Source organism: Microcaecilia unicolor, chromosome 2, assembly GCF_901765095.1.
Source record: "Microcaecilia unicolor chromosome 2, aMicUni1.1, whole genome shotgun sequence".
Lineage (NCBI taxonomy): Eukaryota > Metazoa > Chordata > Amphibia > Gymnophiona > Siphonopidae > Microcaecilia > Microcaecilia unicolor.
The window spans coordinates 424471863-424499777 of record NC_044032.1 but is presented as its reverse complement, the minus strand read 5'-3'; the positions used below and the strand labels follow the sequence as shown (position 1 = coordinate 424499777).

The 27915-nt window shown below is 41.1% G+C and overlaps 1 protein-coding gene across 2 annotated transcripts in view; it reads left to right on the top strand.

The window, feature by feature from the left end:
• Window positions 1–27915, top strand: part of SLC39A8 (solute carrier family 39 member 8) — a 120337-nt gene that overhangs the window by 38163 nt on the left and 54259 nt on the right. For both annotated transcript variants that reach the window (XM_030190752.1, XM_030190753.1), the window contains exon 4: window positions 22542–22711. In XM_030190752.1, coding sequence (XP_030046612.1) covers window positions 22542–22711 — 170 coding nt within the window. The remainder of the gene's footprint in view (window positions 1–22541; window positions 22712–27915) is intronic.

Sequence of the window (27915 nt, the reverse complement as noted above, 5' to 3'; positions counted from 1 at the left end):
ATTTTATTGGACTAATACATTTAGCTTTTAGAGGCCAAAACCTCCTTCCTCAGGTCAATACAGTATAGTACTGTTACAGTATCCTATCCTGACCTGAGGAAGGGGGTTTTGTTCTCCGAAAGTTAGTCAAAATGTATTAAAATTAGTCCAATAAAAAGATTACCTTATTTACATGTTCTATTTATAAACATTTATTAACACATCTACAATACTACTTTATCCTAAAGCAAAAAAATAAAAATATATATTTTATTTACAGTTTGTTGTCTCTGGTTTCTGCTTTCCTCACCTGATATGAAACTATAGGGACAGTAGATGTTGCTACTGGATCCATAGCAAAGTTACTGATGTTGGAATAGGTAACAATTTCCTAGAGACTTCCAAAGGAGACACCTGTTTGTCATTTAAATCTCAAACACCAGCAATAGCAGGGTCTTGTAACTTTATTGGTAAAAGTAAGTCTTGTGATCTTCCAGGAACAGATGGGGGGGGGGGGGTACCCTTTCAATGGGGCTGAAAGATGCTCCTAAACTTGAAGTAGACTTGTGTGAAGAATTTAACTGGGAAGCTGTACTCACTGGAGCCAGAGTTGATAAATGTCTATCCATAGGACCACTCACAAATCAAATCAAATCAATTCTTGTGTACTGCTAATATCCCCTTTCCAGGGTTCAGTGAGGTTTACATTCTAGGTGAGACAAAAGCCGATAATGTTAGTGTAAGGTATGAGAACAATTAGAGACTATTGGTGTAATGCATGGCCCTCCCCCACACCCTGTGGGTCCAACCCCATAGCAAGTACAACGAGGCTGCCGCTAGAGGTTATGACAGCCATTTTGCATATAGAGCCATGATTAGCAGAAGTGAGTGAGGATGACTCCTAGACTCCAATGGATTTCAAAGATTGGCCCAGGGGTGGCCATAGAAAGCTTTGAAGGAGAGGGTTGGAAGGGTGATCAGATTGAGGGTGGTCTTTACTTTTGAGAAGGGGAGGGGGATCAGATTGGGGGGTGGGCCCTTTTGGGGAATAGAGGGGGGATCAAATCAGAAGTGGGCCTTTGCTTTTGGGAAAGGTAGAGGAGGGGAGGGGAGGAGTATCGGATAGTCGCATCATGTCAGTAGAGATTTTGTTATTTTGGAGGATCTAGAAAGGTGGGGGTCAGGTCACATTGGAGGGAGTCAGTAGGGAGGAGAGACTTTTGGAGGCTACCAGCTGCTACTCAGACGTTATGCGGGTACTGGCTGATATTCCTTGCTAGCACCCACATAGCCAACCAAGCAAAGATTTTATTCAAGCACCTTTCTGACCACCTGTGCAACTTTCTTTAAATTAGTTCTCGTATTTTCTAACTCCTCCTACTCTCTTACCCATCTATATGTTCTATCTTTGATTATACTCTAGGCTGTCTATTAAAATGTTTTATTACATATTGTGTTGACATTGTAAGCAGTATACTATTCCATACTTTGTATTGTACAAATATTTTTACTGCTGTAATTGGCTATTGCTTATGTTTAACTTATTCTTGATGTACACCGCCTTGAGTGAATTCCTTCAAAAAGGTGGTACATAAATCCTAATAACTAAATAAATAAAAATATGACTGCTATTTATGTGGTCCTACATGTCTGATTAACTGTGAACTGAATATTGCCAGCACCGTCATAACTCTGGGTTCCTCCCCGACTCTGCCCCCAGAATGCCCCTCTTCTGCCAGGATTTGATGTGCCTCTCCTACCCACTTAAATTACTTTGAATATGAAGTCCTAAATTTAATTTAAAAAATTATCTGTATAGTTAGATAAAAACATTACAAAAAGTAACTGACAAATCTGAAATCAAGAACGAGATCAAGGTCTCCACAAATTCAACTTGGCCAAGGTCTTTTTGAATGTGCTGGCTTTGTGTGTGTTAAAGACATCTCTTTAATAACCAACATAAATAAATATGTTTATGTTTATTGCATTTGCTATACCATCTTTCAACTTAAAGTTGTAACTAGAAATATGAAAGGGAAGAAAAATACAAAGCAATTAAAATAAAGCAAACAAGCAAGCCAAACAGAAATTAGGCTACCGTTGCCAAATGCTGCCTCCTCCACCCATGCTGAATGGCTCCAAAAAACAATTAATTCCAAAGGACAAGGTGTAGATATAAGTTTTTAGATTGGTTGTAGACATTTTGAAGAACTTTCCAAAGCAATTTTGGAAGTGTTCCAAAAAGAAGGAGCAAGAAAGAAAAAGTCTGAACTCCTGGTGGAATCAAAACCAAGCGCAAGGAACAGATGGATTAAAGAGTAGATTGTCTGATCGAGAACAGAGCATGCGAGTGAGAAGAAAGGGAATAAGATAAAAATGAATGGTAGCATAGAAAGTCCTGTGGGCAAGTAACAAGATCTTAAGAGTGCATTCAATACAGGAAAGGGATCTAAAGATTTTCAGTAAGTAAAGGTGTTACATGAGCAAACCAGTGGGCATTAGGACAACAGCTAAACTGCAGAATTGTGGACAGTTTGCAGAAAAACTGATATTGCAGGAAACAAGGCTTAAAAAAGGGACATTCTCTGAGCACCCACATTTCCAAGCTCTTTGTGCATGTAAATGTACAGAATACTTGTCACGCAGTGTACACTTACCCACAAATGTGACAGTACTGTTCTGTAACAATGCACATAAGTGGCATTGCACATAAATGCAAGATGGGCATATAGATGGGTGGAGCATATTGGTGGTATATGGGCAGGGCTTCTACTTATGCAAGTAATTTACAGCAGGCCTCAACAAATTTTCATTAAATCTAAAAACCAGTCCAAAAAGTTAGGAGCCAGCAGCTGAGACTTCTCTCACTACTCCTTCATGCCCCTCCAATATTGTCCCCAGTGAATTTTGGAGAGGGGGTGGGGGTGAACCAAATAAATCCCCTCCCGAACCTCTTCTTCTTCATGCCCCTTCAACATTGTCACAGTGAATATTGGTGAGGGGGGGGAGGGGGAATTCCCTCCCATACCAGCAGTAGCTCTTTTACAAACTTATTTCCTGTTCTCTGTCTGTGGACAAACAAACTTTAAAAAAATCAGTCCTTTAAGCATAGGAACCAGTTGTGTGGGTGCCAGTAGGTGCTGAGTATACCTAATACTGAGCATGCTCCTTCATTGGATTGTGTCCAGGCAGGGGAATATATATTGTGTTTGCCATCACCAATTATTTTGAAATGTTGGCACCTATTCTCTTAGGTGCCTCTGGAAATCACTGGCAGAAGGCAGAAGTTTCCCCTGCCTAAAGCATGCTGTAGCTGTGTGACAGCACCCCTGTGATAGGTGAAGTAAAAAGGCAGTTGCTTCTTTGTTTCACATATCATCATGGTCTAGGTCCCCAACAGTCTTTCTCTTACTCATAACACTCCCCCCCAGCTTTCACCCAGTATCTCTCTCTCTGTCTCTCTCTCTTTAGGGAAATGTAATAAGTGCAAATTTGATGCTCTCGCTTGGTTCATGCCTCTACTTCAGATTTCAAAATCACTTTGTCCTTTATCAAAGCTGCATCACCACTCTGTAATGTTGTTATATTAAGTTGCCAAAGGAGTAGAGCTGTCTCCCCTTTAACCTTTCTCTTCACCATCTTCAAAGAATAACACACAAAGGAACCTACAACACCAAAATGGCACCTAAGGGGCACCAAAGGGGCGTGACCCCCTTTGTTCACATGTCCCTTAGGTCTTGTACCACACGGGTTGCGCAGTTGCGGCTGCTAGCAGGGATGCTCCAAGAAATAGGCAGCAGTTGATGACCTAACAGCCGGGGCAGGGCTAAGCCACGATGTTCTAGGAAACGAAAGTTTCTCTCACCCAGCCAGCTCCCTGCTGCACTTCAGGCTCTCCTCCACACACCAGGTCTGCTTCAAACCACTAGCAAGGAGGCTCCAAGAAATAGTCAGCAGTTGATGACCTCACAGCTGGGCCAAGGCTAAGTCATGATGTTCCAGGAAACAGAGTTTCTGTCACCCAGCCAGCATCCTGCAGCTGCTGCATTTCAGGTTCTCCTTCTCCACACACCAGGTCAGTTTCTGTCCTCCATCATCTTCACGTAATTTTCTAAATCACTAGTGCGCTGCTTGAATTGCGCAAATTCATAGTTGAGAGTCTCCAGTTGCTCCTGTACATGTTCCAATTTGGTGTCGATTGAGAGCGGACTGCAATCCAAAAGAGACTCCATCACCATGGTCACCTCAGCTGCCACTTCAGCCACCCATGCAGAACCGATGGCCAAGGCAGCAGGGCTAACAGGCGCCACCATGTTGTCTTTCCTGGTGCGAGACCGTTCCTTGTCTTTTCTCAATATTTTTGTTGTCATCGCTCCGGTAAAAGTCTCAACTTTTACACCACACAGTGGTAGAAGTAATCACTGATTGAAAAATCACCCTCAAGTTGCAGGAGCAGTCTTAATGGTGGGGTTTGAAAGGAGGTAGTGAGAGCATAGCGTCATGTGACCTCCTCTCCTGGCTTTTTAAATCACTCTGAATATCAACCCCATTATGTCCTCTTGAACTAGTCAGATGGACTTGGGGAAAATCCATTGCTTATTTCTAGGATAAGCAGCATAAAATGTATTGTATTGTTTTGGGATCTTGCCAGGTACTTGTAACCTGGATTGGCCACTGTTGGAAACAGGATGCTGGGCCATAGGCGCAGACTCCGTGGGTGCTGTGGGTGTTCGAGCACCCCCAATATTTTAACCTGCCGGAAGTTCCCAGCCAGCTCGACCTGCCCGCCCTTGGCCTCAACAGTCCTCCATCCACTCCTCGTGTTCCGGCCGCCCAGAATTTAAAACTAATCTTACCTCAGGTCCTGGCGGCAGCAGTGAAAGGCAAGCAGGCTCGGTGCTTCAGCCTTCCCTTCTCTCTCAGCTCTGGTCCCGCCCTTGCGGAAATGAGGGCAGGACCAGAGCTGAGAGAGAAGGGAAGGCTGAAGCACCGAGCCTGCTCATCTTTCACTGCTGCTGCCGGGACCTGAGGTAGGATGAGTTTTAAATTCTGGGCGACAGGAAGGCGAGGAGTGGATGGAGGACTGTTGTGGGAGAAGAGGTCAGGCTAGGGTTGGGACTTGCACTCGGAGGAGAGGGAGGGGGGGCCTGGAACTCGGAGGAGATGGGGGAGAGGGGGAAATGCACCACCTGTAAAAAAAAAAAAAATTTCAGCACCCCCAATCATTTTGAAAAGTTGGTTCCTATGTGCTGGGCTTAATGGACCTTCGGTCTGTCCCAGTAAGGCAACACTTGTATACTTATATACTTATAAGGCAGACAGAAGCATCTTTTACACCTGCTGGTCTCGTGTTTCTGTATCCAGGTAAACGTCCCCCGGGGCTTGGCTGGCCTTTGCTGGTACTGGGGAGTGAGAGGCCAATAACTGCAGGGGTTCTGGGGGAGTCCTAAGGAGGCAGGAGACAGAGCAGGGTCCTGCAGTGAACCTGGAAGTGCTCACAGTAAGAGCACTTCAGGAACTGTGGGGATCTGGCTGTACTGAAGAGGGAGGCAGGCGGTTTTGTTCCTTGGCAGTGGCACTGGCACTTGTCAGTACCATGTGTTGAGAAGGGAACCATGGCATTGGGCTCATGTTCATAAGCAGCAGGCAGACCCAGCAGTGGTGAGGGTGCACATGGAGTGAGCCAGAGACAGTGGCAGGGCATGGGAGCGCATTGGCAGCAGGGGCAGACTGGGAGAATCCACCGGAGGGGAGCGGTCAAGTGAGCTGGGCAGAGCAGACAAGCCACGTAGTGCAGCAGATGGCTGCTTGGGGCAAGTTGAGTGTGAAGGGAGGGGGCTGCATGAACATAAAAACATAAGCTTTGCCATAATGGGACAGACTAAAGGTCCATCAAGCTCAGTATCCTGTTTCCAGTAGTGGCCAATCCAGATCACAAGTACCTGGCAATATACCAAACAAGTAAAACAGATTTTGTGCTGCTTATCCTAGAAAAAAGTGGATTTTCCCAAGTCCATCTTAATATGCAATTCTAGGAAATTATCCAAACCTTTTATAAACCTGCCAAGTTAACTGCTTTTACCACATTCTGTGGCAATGAATTCCAGAGTTTAATTACACATTCAGTGAAGAAATATTTTCTCCGATTGTTCTAAATTTACTACTTAGTAGCTTCATTGTGTTGCCCCTGGAACTTGCATTTTTGGAAAGAGTAAACAAGTGATTCACTTCTACCATTTCCACTCCACTCGGTATTTTATAGACCTTTATCATATCTCCCCTTAGCCGTCTCTTCTCAAAGCTGAAGAGTCGTAGCCTCTTTAACCTTTCCTTGGTGCGTGGTTGCTGGCTATGGTAGGTGAGGCAAGCAATAGGGCTGGCTGGGTAAGTGTGTGTGGAAGGTGGGCAGAGACTGGAAAAAGGCTGAGCAGCATTTAAGGTGATCACAGTGGAGTTGTGTATGGATATGTGTGGGGGGGGGGGGGGCTGGCAGACTTGGAATGCTGCACTGACATGGGCTGCATGTACCTGAGAGCTGTGTGCGTGACTGGACTAATAGTGATTTTAAAAATATTTCTAATGTGTGTGTGAATGAGTCTGCGTGTAGTGGTAGATACTGAGAAGCGTTTTAAAGTTTGGAACCATTTTAAAGGTTGATGAAAGCATTTTTGGAATGTTAATAATTTAATCTGGCATGAGGGTGCCCAAGGCACTGTTTGCAGTGTGTGAAAGAGCTGTTGGAGGTAGCTGAGGGGCAGCATTGATGAAAGAAGGATGCTTTTGCCTGATTGAGCTTTGTCAAGGGTTCTTTTGCTTAAAATTGTTTTAAATTTGGCTAGGAATAGCAGATTTGACCGATATTTGTTTAAGGAGAAAGTGTATGTGTCTGAGAGACATTTTGGAACGTTTTAAAGTTCTTTTTCCAGATAAGCCGGAGAAGAGGTGTGTCTAAGAGAAGGTCTAGCTGAGTAGCTGTGCCTGGGGTAGGAGCAGACCTAACCTGTTTATTGCTAGAAAAGCCTGATTGAGAAGGTTTTAAAATAATTTTGAGTTTAATTGAGGCTTTGGCTGGAAGAGCCTGTTGGGTTCTAGCCCCAAGGGACAGAGTTCAGTCCCGGTTTAAGCTGGTCAACTTTAAATTCTTCTATTTATCAAAGTTTATTTCTCAATTGCTGGTAATTCTGGGTAATTTTCTGGGAGTAGAACCCTAAAGAACCTTGGTGTGAGACCAGTGCTCTGCTTTTCCAGGAAGCCTGCCTGTTTGTCTGAGGCTGTCAAGCACAGCTTCTTGAAGGAGGACCTCAACGATATAACTCAGGTTGGAAATGTTAGACGTTGCACTGGGTGAAGGCTTTCTTTGGCAAAAGCTGATAATCAGTATTTCTGGAGGAGGGATAGAATAAAATTCTGGCCCTGCCTACAAGAGCCATGTCCTGAAAACTTAGGGGCCAGAGACATCCCCCCCCCCCCCCCCCCCACTGAGTAGCAGCACTGGAGCAGAATGATGCTGGCAGTGATTGTTTACTGATAGCTGTTTGCCTAGAAGAAGCTGAGTCTTGCCACTCTTAAAGGGGTTGAGAGTTTTAGTTAGGAGACATTGCTTATCTTTTAAACTAAAGAGACAGGGAACCCAAAGATCACACCACAAAGGGAGAGAGACTTTTTTTTTTTATTTCTTAAAGAAGGAAGTATGTAAAACTTACCTGTTCCTGTATCCTGTTCCTTATCCAGTCTGGTGAGGAGGCTAACCCACTCAAGAGACGACAAGGAAGAGGAGATAAGTGTTTTTTACAGTATTCACTCATTTTTCTTTTTCTGTTCTTTTTTTTTTTAAGCTGAGTTCTATAGCTAAATTTTAGAAGTAATACTTGCCCTGGTACCTGAGTGCAGTTCACTCAGATTCTGCCATTGAAGTATCTGAGATGAGGGAAATCAGAGACACAGAACAAAGAGATTTTACGGAATGCAATGTATTTCTAGATTTGGAAAGTAGAGGAAAGGAATAATTTCATTTTACACTTATCTGATGTTTTGCCTGATAGAAGACCTGCAGCCTTGGTAACACATAAAAAACAGCTTGAAGTCAAGTGGTACTGTAACAAAATTGATATCATCAGTGTGCACTTTACACATTTGCTAGTAAAAAGAACACTTTAAGAAAAAGTTACACAGCTGTGAATTTTAGATATTATGCAGAAATATTAAGTTTTCCTGCACGTTATGCCTTAATGACAGATTTTTAAGCTGAGTTGTACATCTATTTTAACGTAATTTTGTGCTATAAACACCTTTGTTAATTTGAAGAAACTCATAAGATCTCTCTCTGCTAAGCAACTATGAGAGTTGGCGCATACACTCCAAATTCAACACTGGTATTTAAATGGCTATAGTGCTTTAGGCCAATGTGTATCTCGGTTCAGGGGAAACCAACCTTCAGCCTTGGTGACCAACAACAGCTTTAGCTATTGCCACTGAACTGAGATAGTGCTGAAGCCAAATGGGGGCATTTCAGACCATTTTTGGCACCATGGTCAGGATAGCATTTTTGGCCTTAGAGTGTGTGTTTAGCTTTGAAAGTACAGTTGGCAAGTCTTTAGACCAACACTCTGTTTCCCTAAAGGAGTTCAGAGCACCTCAAGAAGATGGTCATGAAATTTCTTCCTGAAGAGTGGAGGAGCCTCTACCAGGAGAGAAAGTGGAGACAAGAGGAGGAGTTTCATGGAAATGAAGTTTTGCATATGAAGCTTAACAGGAGAGAAAGAAGACCGATATCTTGCTACTGATATTGGAAAATTGGACATATTTGTTGTTGCCAAATTGACATGGGACATCAAGAAGTTGTCACAAATTACAATAAATATGAAAGAGAAGATGAACATCTTTCCAGTTCAGTGAGGTATGTAGCAGAATACGAGTACCAGGAAAAACAGTGAGCAAAGAAACAGAGAGCAGAAGAGAGGTACCAGGAAATATAGTGAGCAAAGGAGCAAGAGTGGCACCAGGAGATGCAGCAAGCAGAGCAGAAAGTAGAAGAGTGGTGCCAGGAGTGACAGCAAGCAAAAAAACTGGGAACAAGAGAGCCATAAAATGAACACAGCTTTTGAGGAGATGATGGAGAGATGAAAAGGAGTTAGCTTGCTACAGGAGAAGAAAGTAAGTCTTGATGAGCCAGATACTGAAGAATCCAGTTCTTCACCCAAAATTAAAGGTCATGCTTTAACTGAGACCTAGTTCTGGAGTCCTGGTCCTGGTTCCTAGTTCTAGTTCTTGTTCCTGTTCCTTGTCCGGTCTGGGAGGAGGCTAGTCCACACAAGAGAACACAAAGAAGAGGAGATAAGTTTTTTTGGTTACAGTGTGCACGCATATTTTTTATACATTCATTTTAAGCTGAGTACTCAATCTAAATTTAAAAGTAATTACCTGGTTCATCCGGGTACACTTGGGCTCTTCCTCTTGCTGTAGTGAGCTAGGGAGAGAGTGGAAACAAAGGGAAAGAGTTTTACACAAAGCAACAGTTTGGGGTTTTAAATAGAAAAATGGAGTTCGAAAAATGGAGTTTGAAAATTAATGTTAGTTGATACTTATTCGATACTGTTCATTGGGGAATCTGAGGTTCCGTAGCACATTGTCTTAACAGACTAAGACTTTAGTAGGAAGTTTGCTTAGAGCACAGTGTTTTAGTGTTGTTTATGAAAGAATTTTAAGCACATTTAGTACTTTATTGTTGCTGACACATTTTAAAATGAGTTATTTTTACAACTTTTTCAATTCTGTGCAATAAACAAACTTGTTACTTTGAGAGAAACTTGTAAAAATTTCTTCTTGTATAGTACTTGTGAGAGTTAACACACACTCAAAATTCAACGTTGGTATTTTTATTGACTGTAATTCTTTAGGCCTAAGGGTCAGAGACCACAAGGTAACTGAACAAAAAATCCCTATGCAGAGCAGACATATACAAATTGCAATGCATGTTTTAATGCTATAACACCTATTATTGTAGGATCATTAAGTGCTTGCTGCGGATTGGTTTGAAAAGTGCATTAATCATTTATGCACGGTCTTTTTCAAGACTTTCAGACATCATTTAACGCTGCTGCCCAGTTCTACTTCATAGAAGTATTTTTAGTTAGACTCTTGAAGCAGGCATTATTGTGCCGAAACGCAGTGCCGTGTCGAGTCTTTTGCATCTTAGCTATACAGAAATCTTTTCATTAAATTTAGTTTTTCTGTTGCCTGTTGAGCCTTCCTCCATTTCTTACTTTTTGGTGTTTAGGCCTAAGGGTGTCTCAGTTCTGGAGAAACCAGCACTTGAACCACTGTGACCAATAGGAGCCTCCATAGCTGTTGCCATGGAATTGAGACAGTGCTGAAGCCACAAGGACTTTACATTTCATCAAGTGCTTCTGACCAGCTGATTTCCAGCTCAGTGAGGTGCTTTTTTTTGGTTGACACCATGTCTGTCCTTGTCTTCCTGGACCTCTTTTCCCTCCTGGTTTCTGGTTCATGGCTTGCCTTGGTATGCACCTTACATCTATTCTTTGTAGTGCCCAAACCATCTAAGCTGCCGTTGATGTAGTATCTTAGTAACTGGTGGCTCATGGTGGCTGTTTTAGTTGTCTCACTTATTGCGTTGTTTTTAACTTGAGGGTTCCTTATCTTATCACTTTACATGTCTGAATCTTCTTAAGCTGTGTGAATTAAAACTGTCTATTGTGTTTTGGAGAGTTACTTTACATTGTCTTCTTGTAATGCAATTAATGACTGAATTTCTTTTCAGCTTTCGTATATATTTCCAAGTTTCTTCACTTATCCACTTTTCTATTTTATTTCCTGACCCAGTGTATTCTGGCAGATGTCATGTAGTTCTTCTATGAACAATTTCCACATATTTTCAGCATCTGGTTGACTATCTGAATATTTGTCTGCTAAGGCTTTGAATTGGTTTGATGTGAACATTGGGAACACCTCTGCATTTTGTTGGTTCTTCAGCATACTAATGTTGTATTTGATAACATCCTTTGATTTCTGCACTCTTTGATCTGGATTTTTGGAAAGACTAGATGGTGGTCACTGTGTATTTCAGCTCCTCTGTAGGACTTTGTGCAGTGTGATCTGATCCACATTTCTGATTGCCATGTGATTGATCTGGTTTTCATATTGTCCATGTGGTGAATGCCATGTGACTTTATGAATGTCTTTTTGTGGGAACTTTGTGGCACTAATGGTTAAGTTATTCAGCTGAAAAGAAGAAAACCACAGAGGCTTGGTAATATGGATTCCAGAAGACAAAGGACAATATTACCACAGATGAACAGGGCCCTTCAATGATACAATTCTTTATTAAATCCTGACGTGGCCATGTTTCGCCCTTAAGCTGTGTCAAGGGTACAAAGATATAGCAAATCCCAGTGTCAAACACAAGGTATTTCAGTAACAGAATAAAACAGCAGTATCAGACCACTTTCATAGTATCTTTCACACAACATCACAGCAGGATTCAATCTTTCTATCAGGGATCAACAACTGAGAGAAGAACTGTGGATTTTGTGGAAGAGGGTCAGTAGGAACTGGGAGCCAGTATTCTTTCTTGAAAAGGAGAGGTACCTGATCCCATTTTTTTAGCACCAGAAAGGATTTTAATAACAGTATTTTGGAGCAATTGTAGACACTGAATATCTAATGATCAAATTCCTTTAAATAGTTTCAAATTTACGTATTTGTTATATCATCCATCTAGGATTGTCTGAGCAGTTTAACGAGTCTGAAACAATCAGTGGATAAAGGCATTATAGAGATATGCAGGAGTGGCAAAGATGCCGAAGTGGAACTACAATTATCAATAGGAGAGAAAAGGAGACAGAAGAGAGATGACAGGGTGGAAAGGGAAGTGAGAAGGCTGTATCCTATAGGTTGGCACCAGAGACATTCCTTTTTAGACATCTGAAAAGGTGGGGACATTGTCAGCCAAAAGCATCATTGTATAGGAAGATGTTCGTAGTCTAGGTCGGTGGCGGGTGGCGTCATATTTAATCTGTATGGAGACAGGGATAACTAGACAATTTTGTTTCAAGGATCTAAGGGCCCGAACGGTGTATATGGGATTAACAGACAGTCAAGGAAGAGTGGAAATCCTGATTGACAAATCTTAAAGACTAATAAGAAGATCTTGTAAGCAAATCTGTGGAGATCGGTAGCCTATGTGACTTTAGTAGGGGGTTGACATGGTCAAGTTTTTTGGCTCTCACAGTCAGTTTGATGGACATATTTTGTATTAACTGTAGGCATTGTAGGTCTTTACACTTGAGGCCCTGATAGAGCATGTTACAGTAATTATCCTGGCGGATGACCAAGAATGGATCAGAATGTTGAGAGCTGATTATTGAAGTAAAGGCTTGCTTGATCATATCATATGCTGATAAATCCAGGCAAAGGAGGAGCACCAATTTACCATATTCAAGGTATTGAATAAATGTAGTGATTCCTAACAGTGTTGTCTTGGTGCAGTGATGTTGTCTAAAGCCTGTCTAGTTTGGGTAAAATATATTTGTCTTGTGTATAAAGTCAATGAGCTGCGCGAACGCTATGTTTTTTTGTGATCTTAGCAATGAATGGGAAATTGATGATTGGTTGGTAGTTAGATCAGATGGTTCCAGGTTGTGAAGTATCTTTTATCTTGGGATGTAAGATAGCTGTTTTCCAGGTGGGGGGCACATGCTTTAAGAGAGACTAATTGTGACCATGGAATGAATGTAAGGACCCATTGAGCTACAGTAATCCAGGTGACTGATGATGAGAGAGTGTATTAGTATTGTGAGCATCTTTTGAAAAAGTAAGAATGCTACTGAACGTATATTTTTTTAGTTTGAAAAGCATTTACTAGACAAGTATAAGATGTGTGGTTTAAAAGACAACCCCAAGTCAATAAAGACCACTAATATTTTTAAAGCTAAAAGCTCACCGGTGATCCTGCCACAAGAGTTGGTAATGTCAGGGATTGGGGGCCTTCTCTTCTGAGTTGTTTCAGTTTGTGTGGAGAGCCAATCTACACTAGGCTTCAATTTGGAGTTAAGATTCCCTATCTCCATGGCATTGGATGAGTCAGTGGTGGGCTACATCTGTATAGGCATAGGCTGAAAGTTCCAGAGACTGAAAAAGTTCCAATAATGGGGCCAAACAAATGTTAAACAGAATTGGACATAACAAAGAACTCTGAGGTATACCACATGTATAGGAGTAGGGGGGAAAATTGATGATTGTTCCAAAGCATAGCATACGTCCTTTTTGAAAGACAGGAGAAGAATCACTTTATGGCTAAGTACCTAATTCCTATTTCTTCTACTCTTTGTATTAGACTGGAATGATCCACCTAATCAAAGGCAGCCTAGCTTTTGAGAAATTACAGTGCCAGATGGTAATGGTAGGATGACCAGACTGCTTGTATTCTGATTAATATTTAGATTATCCTACCACACCACCACATTGTATTTGTTCTCACCGGAGTCTGCAAACGCCCTCCGGTAATATGTAAGCCACATTGAGCCTACAAATAGGTGGGAAAATGTGGGATACAAATGTAACAAATAAATAAATAAAAATATGGGTATATAAGTATTTAAAGAATTTGTAAGATTGTCTTTCTTCTATACTATGAGTCTGAGCAGGAAGCTGTTAAGCTGACCCATATAGTTTCATGAAGGTTTGACAGTGAGACAGACAAAGCAAGAAAACAACATATAGAACCCAAGCATAGACTTTGGGGAGATTATTAAAACAATGCAGAGTGGCCTGTATAAAAGATCCTCTTATTCCAAAGGAAACAAAAAACTATACATACACAACAAAAAACGTTATGACAAAATGGAGACCTAGGAAAAGACGAGTAGGTGACGTTAATGAAGCAAAACAGGAAACCTCAGGGTAAATATTCAGCTGGAGGTAGTCAGTATTTTTTTGGCTGTCTGGGCACCGGCATTGAATATCTGGGTTTCTGTGGCCTGCTATCTTTTATCCAGTTAAGTGCAATATTCAGCACTTAACTGCCTAAGTGAAATCAGATAAAGTTAGGACTGAGTTTTATGCAGTCTAATTTGTCCAGTTAACTTAGGAGGTTAAGTGCTGACTCTGCTGCTAGACTGCCCACAAAAGAGCTAGCTTTAGCGGTTAGTGCTGTTATTCAGCGACATTGGCTGGTTAAGTACAACTGACTATCAGCGGATAGCATTTAACCGGTTAGGAGCCTCTCATGCCCAGTTAAATTGCTTTGAATATCGACCCCCTTGTATTTTGAGAAATCTAGCTAGTAATGGTTCTTTGAAGTAGACTAAAATGGCTACCACGTCATTTTACAGGAAATAGCGATAGACACAAGCTAGATTACGGCTCTGTAAATCAATTGGAAAGCAAACGTTTTTTTCCTTTTTTTTCCATTTCGTTGGTTAGTAGGGTCCATGAAAATGTCTCTGCAATGGCCTTTCGCTAAACTACCAGTAAAAATCTGATTTTATGCCTGTGATGAGCGTTTAACCTCATTAAAATGTTTTTCACCCTGTAAGCTTTTTGCAATGGGTTCAGGTGAGGGCACTGAAGCTTTTTCTCTTTCAAGACTTTTCGTACTCCACAAGTAGTTTTGAAGCTTGGGAAAGTACTTTAGCTAAACATATTGGAGAGTATCTTTGAGAATTAACGTGTTAATCTGACTCTTTCAGTGCCATAAAACTGTGAAGCAACAGGGTAAACATGGTAAGCTGTGCAATGGTTCATGTACAGTCTTCAGCAATAAGTTTAAGTCTTCAGATCCACCATAATATGTCTCATGTGCAATTACACATATTCTGTACAATTGCATTACTTATATACTTTATGGCACATATGTTATAGGTAAATTGCTTCAATAAACATTCCTGTTCAGAGAAAGAGTGAGGACACTTTGCCACTGTTATCTTAATGGCGAGGTAGCTTCCCGTCCCTCATCTTCACATCGTTTAATTGCCTTACCACATGAACACTGCAGTTATGACCATGTGAACTGCCAGCCTATGAATTGCAAATTTTATTGCATTGCAGTTATTGCTTTGTGACATAGAAACATCATGTTTATTGAGGTAATCTCCAGGTGCATTTTTTTTCTAAACTGTGTATAATGTAATGAACTATGAAAAAGCTAGATTTGTCATGTGTAAATTTAAATATTTTACTGCTAGAGTGAGTGGTGTGGAAAAAGGGGAGGAGAAAAGGCAGATGTAATCGAACTTTTTATTATCTTTTCAAGTTTTTGTAGCTATGCTGGTCGAGGAGAAAATTAGATATTTTTATGCTGTAACACATTTTATTGGGCCAATGTAAGGATAATCCAAAGATGATGTTCTACACAAATGTTTGAGGTCACACAGACACCTCACCTAGAAAAGATGTGCAGCCCCATTTTAGAAAGGACATAGAAGTCAGAATTGAGACGTTCAGGTCAGGACATCTCAAGTTTCACTAGTACTTTAGAACAGAATCTGCTGGCATAGAGGCTTCTGTAAAATACAGGCGAAATGGATGTTTAAAAACAACTGGGAGATTAAAGGGGCAACCTCCCCTAATCCCGTCAGTGAGGTACTGCTTAATGGGAGCAATTTGGCAAAACCTAAATGTACTTTGTGGCACATCAAAGTCCTTGGTGTCTTCGTTGACTGCCAAATCATCTTCAAAACTCAAATCACTGCCGTAGTCTTTCTAAAATGTCCAATTGCAAGGGGAAGCTGGGGAGACCCTTCCTTCCCCAACAGTAGTATCAGGGACAGCTACAAACCACCATTACCTCCTTGGCCTTATCCTCCACTATGGCTGACTCAATGGTACTTAGGTAAGAGAGGAGCCTTGAACAGGAGGGCGATGTTTCCCTTAGCCTGATCAGCCTGACAGTGCTTCCGGGTTCATGAGAGTCCACAGCTATTGGACCATGCACTGATGTGATTGAAGTAGTGCCAGTCACTGTGGTTGTGGGAAGGTCTTTACATGAGCATTCAGCAGATGATGGGGTTTGCACTGCACCCGGAAGTGTTGCCATTTAGAGGTGCAGCAGCTTTGGCCAATGCAGGGGAAGAGGCTGAGCGAACTGAGGAATGGATAAGGTAGGTGGAAGTTCAGAGTTGGAGGTCTCACTTTTTGAATTAACCAGCTTACATCCCAGTTAAGCTACTTAGAAAATCATCTAGGATTTGATATGGACTGCAGTGGACTCCCTTCACAAGGTTTATGCAAATTTCAGTAGCTCCTTCTTAGTATGCTTCTAAGATTCAGAATTTGGAAGTGCAGGTCTCAAATCAGGTCTCTAAAGCTGACGATATTAAGGAGGTCTCTTACTAACAATTAGCGCATGTTATCTGCAGCAGGGTTAAAAAGGAATCCACAGACGTGGAGAACTCGAGAAGTCCCACGGATAAACTCAATTACAAAATGAAGTGGGAATAAAAACCAGGATTCCCAGAGACTGGACCACAACAGTAGTGAATATAAAGCAGAGTTTATTTAACAATAAAATGACTTGACACAACGTTGTGTTTCGGCCAGAGGGCCTACATCAGGAGTCTACAAATAAAAACAATATGTGATAATAAAATACTGACAAAAGCACGATATATAACAGACAATTTTTATATAAACATAAAAATATTTGTACTTGTGTTACCCTGCACACCACTACTATATAAATATTATTTTTACATTTTTTTACTTACTATTTTTTATATTAAAAATTTTTTCTATACATATGATGTCTGAAGTACAAATATTTTTAAGTTGCATATTCATGTTTTTCATTTCATAGCAAGTTTGCTCAAAATTTCAATGCTATACATAAGTTATAAACATAGACATCTATGTTCAACACTACTAGTGTTTTCTGTTATATATCATGCTTTTGTCAATATTTTATTATCACACATTGTTTTTATTTGTAGACTCCTGATGTAGGTAGGCCCTCTGGCCGAAACACAACGTTGTGTCAAGTCATTTTATTGTTAAATAAACTCTGCTTTATTTTCACTACTGTTGTGGTCCAGTCTCTGGGAATCCTGGTTTTTATTCCCACTTCATTTTGTAATTGAGTTTATCCGTGGGACTTCTCGAGTTCTCCACGTCTGTGGATTCTTTTTTAACCCTGCTGCAGATAACATGTGCTAATTGGCCATGCGGTAAGAGTTATCTCACCACGTGGACATTTTTTCTTTTTGGGCTTTTACCGCTGCAGGAAAAACGGCCCCCGCTGCTAACACAAGACCCTTTTTCCCGCAGCTTGGTAAAAGGACCCCTTAGTCAAAGAAATTGTTCAGATTTATCTGAAAAGCCCTACCTCTAGGAAAACCTTGCTGCCTCTGGATCCTGTAATCCATTGGATTTGTGAATGGAGTTGAAAACATTAATGGGGAACAGTCATTTTATCTATACTAGAACTAGGGGACACTCCATGACATTATGTGATAGCTTATTTAAAACAAATGATAGAATTAGTATTTTTTGAATTTGTGATCTATCATATTGTGGCAATTCTATAATGGGGTGCTTAGATACAGATGCCCCAGTGCAGTGTGGGAAGTGCCTATTCTGTAATGGCATTCTGTTATAGAATATTAGTGTTAACCCTCATCGGTGTTCCTAAATGTAGATGCGCCCTCTTATAGCAGGCTTACAATAGGTGCAAATGGGTGCCCCCAAGTGCTGCAAGCATCATGTGCAACTTACAGTATTCTATTTATTTATTAACTTAATTGTATTTATTTATTCAAAAATTTATAGACCAACTATCATACAATTATAGGCGGTTTCCAAAAGAACATACATAATAAAATTTTTAACAAATAACACAAGGACCTTCAAACACAAATAAACATAAAACATAAAATGAAATATACATACAGCAGTTAAATTTAATAAATCATAAGTCCAACAACAGTCACCAAATAGCAGCAAAAGCCTGTGTGAACATGTATGCCTTGAATTGCTTTATAAATTGCATAGTGGAGCAAATTATATGTAAAGCTTCACGTAATGCATTCCAGAAAACAGGCCCCTCTATAAAATATAGAGGATTGATAGACATCCGATCTAACCCGTCAAAAACATGGAACCTCAAGCAACAATTTGTCTCCAGATCTAACACTCGTATGAATTTTCAAGGAACTAGCCAAGACAATGGGCCATTGTTGTTCAAAGCTTTGTAGATCAGGGTTAAAACTTTAAGCCTGATCCTCCAAACAATAGGTAACCAGTGCAATTCTCGAAGTTGTGCACGTAAATTGGAAACATACCCATGACCTATTTATTCTTCACCCATCTGTATGCCATGCTATTTACACGCACCCTTTTAGAATAGTGCTAGGGCACTTTTGCTTTATCGAATTGCCTTTCACAAGTGTAAAGTACTAAATAACTAAACGTGACACAAAATTAAATTATGGAATATGCTGTTGGGGGATATGTAGCAGGGGCGTAGCCAGACTTCGGCAGGAGGGAGGTCCAGAGCCCAAGGTGAAGGGGCACATTTTAGCCCCCCCCCTGGCGCCGCCGACCCCCCCCCCACCATTACCGACACCCCCCCACCACCACCACCACCAACAACAACTTTGACCCCCTCCGCCGACGACCATCTCGACCCCCCTCTCCCGCCGCCAACCTTCCCCGCCCTCACCGTTGTCTACCTTTGCTGGCGGGGGACCCCAACCGCCGCAGGACGTCAGACTCAGAAGCAGAACGAAGGAAGAAGAGGACCTCGGCTGGTGGAGATTGGGATTCCCCGCCAACAAAGGTAGCAGACGGCGATGGCGGGTTGGCGGCGGGATGGGGGGGTCCAGGGCCAAATCTATGGGGGCCCAGGCCCCACGTAGCTACGCCCCTGTGTACAAGACTTGTTATTTAACTAGGTTTAAAAAATGGTTAGGTCAATATGCTGGAAGAAAGGGCTTCTATCAAGTCTTAGCCAGGGGTCACCAATTCTTATTTGTGGAAGTGAGCAACATAGAATGGTTCATTTCATTAGGATATGCCGGTTGCTTCCAATTGACCCAGACCGGCCACTGTTGGAGCAGGATGCTGGGTTGGATGGACCATTGGTTTTGACTCAGCTTAGGAAATTCTTATAATAATTTTTTTTTAAACAGTTATATTCTTAAGGTCCCTTTTTCAAATAACTTATTGCAAGTGAGTTTGAATTTTATGTAGGGGAGCAGAGAATTATTTAGGGCAATACATTGTAAATAAAAGATGCTCATCCCTTGCATTTCACCTACATTTTGCTGAAGAAATTGATACATACAGCATTGAGATGAAAAGATACTAAGCTGTAGAGATGCTAAGTATGCCTAGAAAAATAGGAAACTAAATTTGAGTGTTTCTCAACAGTTCTTGCACCCCTACATGCCTGGTAACTTGTAAACTAAGTAGTTTATGGTTATATTGCAGCAATGTGTAGTCTACCAGCATTACAATAGTTTCTAAGTCCAGTATGATTTGGAAAAAGTATTTTTTATCACTTGCTTTTACAATGTTTCTATCACTGGTTATAATTCCATTGTTATGTTTGTGAAGATAGCTATTTCTGTGTGTGTATCATTATATGACAGAACCAACACTGGATATATACAGAAATACTTGTTATAGGGTAACTAGTAAAAAAGGCCCGTTTCTGACACAAATGAAACGGGCGCTAGCAAGGTTTTCCTCGGAGTGTGTATGTTTGGGAGAGTGTATGTGAGAGTGACTGTGTGAGAGACAGAGTGAAAGTGTGAGTGTGTGTGTGTGTGAGAGAGAGAGAGTGAGTCTGGGTGTGAGTGTGTTTGTGAGAGAGTGTGTGTGTGAGAATGAGAGTGTGTGCAAGTGTGTATGTGAGACACAGTGTGAGAGAGAGTGTGTGTGTGTGTGCGAGAGAGAGAGTGTGTGTGAGACACAGATTCTCTGTGAGAGTGAGTGTATGAGACCAAGCGAGTGTGTGAGTGACTGTGTGACACATAGAGAGTGAATGTGATACAGTGTGAGACAGAGTGTGTGAGAGTGAGAGTCAGAAAGACATTGTATATGAGAGAGAGAGTGTGAGCCCTGCCCTCCCAATCCATGCCCATCTGTCCCCTGCCCCCTCCATTCATCCTTTTCCAGCAATTCCCCTCTCTCCCTGAGCCCTGCCCTCCCAATCCATGCCCATCCATGCTCCTCTGTCACCTGCCCCTCCATTCATCCCTATCCAGCAATTCCCCTCTCTCCCTGAGGCCTGCCCTGCAATCCATATCCATCCATGCCCATCTGTCCCCTCCATTCATCCCTATCCAGCAATTCCCCTCTCTCCCTGAGCCCTGCCCTGCAATCCATATCCATCCATGCTCCTCTGTCCCCTGCCCCCTCCATTCATCCTTTTCCAGCAATTCCCCTCTCTCCCTTCCATGACCCCCCCTCGCATCCATGCTCCTCTCTCTCCCATGTCCCAGCCTGGCCTGCCCTCTTCCCCCCCCCTTCCCCCCCTTCCCATCCATGCCCCCCCTTCGCATCCATGCTGTCGTTTCTCCCCTGCCCTCCCGCTCCCATTGTTCAACTTTACTGCCCACCCTCTTCTCTCCCCCCAACACCCCTTTTCTTTTTTTTTTTTCTTTTTAAATTTACCTCCGTGGCGGTTCCGGCAGCGTCAGGGAAGGAGGCAGCGCTCCCGACGTCTAGCCTTCCCTTCGCTGTGTTCCGCCTTCTTCTGACGTCATCCTTGACGTCAGAAGAAGGCGGAACACAGCGAAGGGAAGGCTAGAGACGTCGGGAGCGCCGCCTCCTTCCCTGATGCTGCGCTGCTGGAACCGCCACCACGGAGGTAAATCCGTTTGTTTTTTTTTTTCCACCCTCGACGTCATGACGTTTGACGCGAGGGCGGGGCAGAGACGGCTGGCTGGCTTCACACCATGAATCCACGAACCCTTCAGGGAGTGTTTGAGTGACTTCAGAACGTTGTCTTCAGAACGTTCACGGTGCGTTTTATTATATTAGATGTTATACCAATAACCTTTGAAGGTGAGGTAAGGAGAAGTCTCGTATTGTAGTTTAATGCTTTGGTATTGCAATATAACAAGGTTTAGTCTTCTTGACAGTTTTACTTATAGAACTAACAATCCAATTGTTCATTATAAACATAATAGAATGATCTACATTCCAAATTTCCTAGCCTAAACAATAAACCTGTATTCCCTATTTGAGAAGGGGAATGCATGTCGATGTCCAGATAGATTGACTTGGGATTTACACCTGCTACCCAGTATGTCTAGGTTTCAAAAAAGTGCTCATATTGAGCAGTGCTCTCCCTGGAGAGATGAGGGAGATCATTCCCGCAATCACCCAGTAGTTGATGTCACCTCCTGAATGTGAAACTGGCAAGGGATATCAAACTGGGATAACTTTGGGGAAAAATAAACATGTACGTTTCTAAAATGACTGACATAAATAATTATGTTCCATAAATGTTTATGTTGCTGTGCCAACCCCGTCGATACTTTGGACATTTGTGGTTCTAAAATGGATGCTCTTGCTACATGTAATATAGAAACATAGAAAATGACGGCAGATAAAGATTGTATGGCCTATGCAGTCACCACACTCATACCATCTACTAAACTCCTTCCCCTCCCTTAGAGATTCTGTGTGCTTGACCTATGCTTTCTTGAATTCAGATATGATCCTAGCCTCCACCACCTCCATCAGGAGGCCATTCTACACATTTACCACTCTTTCTGTGAAAAAGTATTTCCTTAGATTACTCCTGAGTCTATCCCCTTTCATCTTCATTCTGTGCTCTCTCATTCCAGAGCGTCCTTTCAATTGCAAGAGACTTGCCTCCTTTGTATTTGTCATGGATATATTTAAATGTTTCATTATCTCCCCTGTCCCGCCTTTCTTCCAAAGTATACATATTGACGTCTGCTTGTGCTCAGTACAAAATGAAGTTCATTTCTGTTTTTTTATTTTTCCAGTGTTGCAGTATCTGCCTTGTTTATTTTCTTGGGGTTCCCAATTCAATTTTGGTGTTTATATATCTACAGTATTTCTAATTTGTGATCCCTTGTACTGTATTCGGTGAGGGTCTTTCTGTGTTTTGTGTGTGAAAAAGTCATTTAAAGTTGTTTTATGTGTGGTAGTAATGGTGGGTGGGGTGATCAGGAGAGGGGGCAAGGAGGAAAGGGGAATGGGGGCCCCAGCAGGGTTTAACAAAGATTTGGATAATTTCCTAAAATAAAAGTCCATAAGCCATTATTAAGATGGACTTGGGAAAATCCACTGCTTATTTCTAGAATAATATAGCATAAAATCTATTTTACCGGGATCTTGCCAGGTACATGTGACCTGGATTGGCTACTATTAGAAACAGGATATTGGGTTTGATAGATCTTTGGTCTGTCCCACTATGGCAACGCTTAAGTTCTTATGTCTAACACTGGTCCTTCTGTCATGCTTAGGTAGCATGTATGTCTAAGTCAGGCCCTTAGTTCTTCAAACCAGCAATGAAACGCTAGAAAAAAAATCATACATTATTAATATTCTGTCCTATTTTTCCACAGTTTGGGGATTTGGATTCCTGTCAGTGACTATTATCAGTCTGGCATCACTTCTAGGACTGTTTCTTACACCTGTGATAAAGAAATCATATTTCTCCAAGATTTTGACCTATTTTGTTGGTTTGGCCATTGGGACTCTCTTTTCTAATGCCATTTTCCAGCTCATTCCAGAGGTAAAGATATTATTTTTTTGACAAATATTATTGCTTTTCACTTAAGGGATCAAAATGTTTGTTTAGTTTTTTTTCTGTTTATTTCCAGTAACCCTTTTCAGAAATTCACTTATTCATTTTAGTGGCATAATTGTTGGAGATTGCAAAGTTATCTAAATATGTTTTGATGCATGCCCATACATAATAGTTAATAAATGCAAAAATAAACAGAAAGCCAGATTAGCTGATTGACTCTTTTTTCCTCCTTTTTCTGTGTTTTTTTTTCTCTTTGTTGTTTGTCTTTTTTGATTAGGACCATTCAGTTGATCATGTTTTACCTACATATGCTTAGTGATTGTTATGTGTTTAAAACTATGTATGTGACTGTTGTTACCAGCCTTGGATAAAGGCGGGATATAAATGTAGTTAGTTAGTTAGTTAATTAAATTAATTAATTAATCGCCACCACCAGCCATAATTGGAGAACTATGGTGATCAGACAAAATTATCAGAATTGTACAAGAATAACATACAGAATTCCATATAATAAAACAAGGAGGCTTAGCACACAGTGCCCTTTCTGTGCAAACCTTTCTGCAATGTTTGGGCCACCCTATACAGAAGGGAATTTAGCACGCTGGAAAACTATACAACAATTTGTGTAGACCTCAGTGATCTGTTCATTTAAATCCAGAGGTAAGGAAGGCATTAGCTGCTAAAACCAAATGCAAGAAAATACACACATGATCTGCAGGCTTAACACCAGGTTTTCTAACTCTGGGGATGTAGTGCATAGTCTGAGGAGTAAAAAAGTCACTTTTCTGTGGCTAGTGTTAGTGAGGGATTTTGAGCCAGTTTCTGGTTTATGGAATTTTCTTCTAGGAACTTGTCCAAAATTAAAATCCAGCTACAATAACTGTTTTTACCTCATCTTCCAATAACAAATTCCATCCAGAGCTTAATTATGCACTGAGTGAAAGAATATTTTCTCTGATTTGTTTCAAATATACTACTTGGTAACCATTTGTACGAATGGCCAAAAACAAAGAAAACTTATCCTTACTGAACTGGTGAAATATGGAACAGTGGGAGGCAGAGAGATCTACAGAGTTATGAGTGACACATGCACAGAATAGATCACCGAATAGAAGACGTAGACATAGTGGAGGTAAATTTCAAAACTTTAATGCACAAATGTAACCAGAGCCTGACATAGCCATGTTTTGCCTATACAGCTGTGTTAGAGGCAGCTGTTAAACATAAAGATAAACATCACTAAGGGGTATGTTTACTAAGGCACGTTAGCGTTTTTAACATGCCTATATAGTTAAGGCGCATTAAACGCTAACGCGCAAATACATTCCTATAGGCATGTTAGCGTTTAACGTGCGTTAAAAATGCTAATGAGCCTATAGCACGCCTTTGAAAACATAGGCATAAATGCATAATAAATAAGTTAAAAGCAAATCTAAATACATTATAAAATCATAAATAAAAATAATAAAGAAATCATACATAACAAAATATCAGTGTGCATTAACATAATCATAATATGTAAAATATTAGCATGCTTTGAACAGTGTATGCACATTTTTATACCGTGTACATTAACAAAAAGAATGGTGACACAACTGCTTAAAAATAATTTGAAATATACAAACATCAGTCATACAAACATAGATCCTTAAAGAATACAGCCAAAGATATAAATGACAGAGACATGTAAACATTACAGCAGTGTCTAGTGTCTGCATGCTTATATAATAGCAAATGTCCTCATAATGCCTTACTAGAGCAGTACAGGTTTGTGTTCCATGCGGTGTGCTTTTTTTGTAAAGGATCTTAACTCAATCAAGTGGTTAAACAAAGTATTTTGTATTTGCCTGTAGCAGAGGGAGGTCAGGGACTCATTGACCTTGTGAGTACAACATTGACTTTCAGACTTCAATCCTCTTAGAAATTACTGCTCTTTGAGGTCATGGAGATAGATCGCTTTTACTGTTCTGCAAAAATCAGGTAAACTAGCCTATGACAGAGAGCTGTTCTTGATTGATACTGAGAAGGTGGAGCCAAACCGACTTAGTTTTACAAATATGTTTCAAATGCCTGGTGACTCTTGAAGGCTGGAAAAAGAAGACAGTGAGTTAAATTTACTATCAATAACCTAGCTGTGAGTATTGAAAGCTTCAGTTATGGAAGTTTGGTTTCACTATTCATTTCTGCAGGTGTAACAGACATTCATCATCTCGTGAATTAACAATACTTTCATGTGGTTGTTAGATGATTCATTATTACATATTCAATCTACTCCTTATGTTAAAAATCTTTTGTTTGAAATAAAGTCAGCAGTTCCTGAAAAATGCTTAGTGGAATAAGAAATGTATTTTTCAGATAAACATCTCTTCTCAACAGATTCCTTGTTTTCTATTTATCATGTAAAATTAAGAAACATGATCAAGATGCTCACATTAGTTTTCAAATATTAGTTTTATTTTGAAGAAGTCAAAACAAAAAAGAATGCAATTTTACATGCTTATTATAAAAGTCAGAGATCATCAACAACTCAAGAATATCCCAGATACCAGGAGAGACAAGCTGAGGATAGACAAGTTTGCTTGAAGATCACTCCAGTCCCAAAGCATTTTGCCGACTTTCATGGTATCATCACTACTATTGTGTTTGTGAATCATCTTAACCCTGAGATGTCAGAGATGTGTCATTTCTTCTGGAATAGAGAACTCATTGTTTATATGATCCTACAGTGTCCTAGGTTAAAACTTGTTTTTGGTTGTATAAAGACAGAAAAAAAAAATAGAGGTAAGTGCATTACAGAAAATACCAAAAAAGAAAAAGGCCTCACTAAAAACAAAAACCAGATGTCTGTGTTTGAAGAACAGACAGATGAAGAAATGTTTACAGAAATTAGGAAAGCTGGCAAATTGGTCAGCAGTATAATAATGGGTGATTTCAATTATCTCAATATTGACTGGATAACTGTTACATCAGGGAGAGCTAGGGAGGTAAAATTCCTGTAAGTAATAAATGACTGCTTCTTGGAGCAACTGGTCTAGGAACCAACAAGAGGGGGAACTATTTTAGATCTAGTTCTCAGTGAAATGCAGGGCATAGTATGAGAGGTAACGGTGCTGGGTTCGCTGGGAAACAGTGGTCATAACATGATCAAATTTGAGCTAATATCTGGAGTGAAGTCACAAAGGAAATATACTATAGCAGCATTTAATTATTGAAAGGGCAACGATGATAAAATGAGGAAAATGGTTAAAAAGAAGCTAAAAGGATTGGCTGCAAAGGTTAGGACTTTAAATCAGGCATGGAAGTTGTTTAACCCCCCCCCCCCCAACCTGGGTACTCAGACCAGATGCATTCTAAGTATTAACAGAGGGAGAAAGAAGAACAAACGAGAGCCAGCATGGTTAAAAGGTGAAGTGAAAGAGGCTATTACAACCAAAAGACCATCCTTCAAAGAATGGAAAAAGGACCTGAATGAAGAAAAGAAGAAGCAATACAAGCACTGGCAAATTAGATGCAAGCATTGATAAAGAAGGCTAAAAGAGAATATGAAGAGAAACTTGCCACAGAGGCAAAACCTCAAGTGACAACTTTTTCAGGTACATGAGAAGCAGAAAGCCAGCAAGGGAATCCATGGGACCAATAGATCATGATGGAGCAAGAGGGGTACTCAGGGAGGACAAGGCCATAGCGGAGAGACTGAATGAATTCTTTGCTTTGGCCTTTATGGAAGAAGATGCAAGCGATCTACCTGTACAAGAAATGGTTTTCAAGAGTGATGATAAGGAGGAACTCAAAGAAATCTCAGTGAAGCTGGAAGACATACTGAACCAAATCAACAAATTAAAGAGTAGTAAATCACCTGGACTAGATGGCATACAACCTAGGGTACTGAAATAACTCAGACATGAAATTGCTGATTTGCGGTTAGTGATCAACTTGTTAAAATCATTCATAGTACCTGGAGACTGGAAGGTGGCCAATGATGTAACACCAGTTTTTAAAAAGGGTTCCAGAGGTGATCCAAGAAATTACAGACTGGTAAGCCTGATGTCACTGCCAGGCAAAATAGTGGAAACTATTATAATGGATAAAATTATAGAACACATAGATAAACATGGTTTAATGGGGACAGAGTCAGCATGGATTCAGCCAAGGGAAGTCTTGTTTCACCAAGTTGCTCATTTGTTTGAAAACATGAATAAACATGTCAATAAAGATGAACTGGTTGATATAGTGTAACCAGATTTTCAGAATGTTTTTGACAAAGTTCCTCACCAGAGACTCCTGAGAAAATTAAAGTGTCATGAGATAGGAGGAAAGGGAAATGGAATTGATATACTGCCTTTCTGAGGTTTTTGCAACTACATTCAAAGTGGTTTACATATATTCAGGTACTGTTGCCACTGCAGTAGTGAGCCCTTGCGCCTTGACAGAGCACGGAGGATCTACGAAGCGCCACACTCGGTCAGGCAGCCGGACAACCCCTAGCTTCACCTGGGAAGCGACCACCGTTCCCAGGGAGTCGAGCTCCCAGGTGCAGGTGGCCACCAGGACTTCTGGATACGGTCGGGGTCGGATGGCCACCAGCCTTGGCAGGCAGGAGTAGAACAGATCCGGAACCCAGATCGGGCAGGCAGCAAGAAGAGAATGGTCAGGTTCAATCCACAGGTCAGGGCAGGCAGCAAGCAGAGGATGGTCAGTCTCAATCCACAGGTCTGGGCAGGCCGCAAGCAGAGAATGGTCAGGTTCAATCCACAGGTCAGGGCAGGCAGCAAGCAGAGAATGGTCAGGTTCAATCCAAGTCAGGTCAGGCAGCAAGCAGAGAATGGTCAGGTTCAATCCAAGTCAGTATCAACAGGAAAACCGGCAGAAGAATGCTCGATCACCAGCACCAAACCTCTAACAAGATAGAAGCAGAAGCAAAGATGGTGTCCCAGGCCAGCTCTTAAATAGGTCTCCAATCAGAGGATCCTGGTCTTAGCTGAGAGGTGAGAGATCTCATAGGGCATGTCCAAAAGACATTCAAGATGGCTGCCTCCTAGATGAGCTACTGAAGATGACTGCTCCACAAATGATCCTCCCAAGATGGCTGCCCCTCAGATGCTCTACCCAAAATGGTTGCTGCCCAGATGATCCTTCCAATATGGCCACCACCCGAGGACAAGGTAGGGATGCAACAGGTACTTATTTTG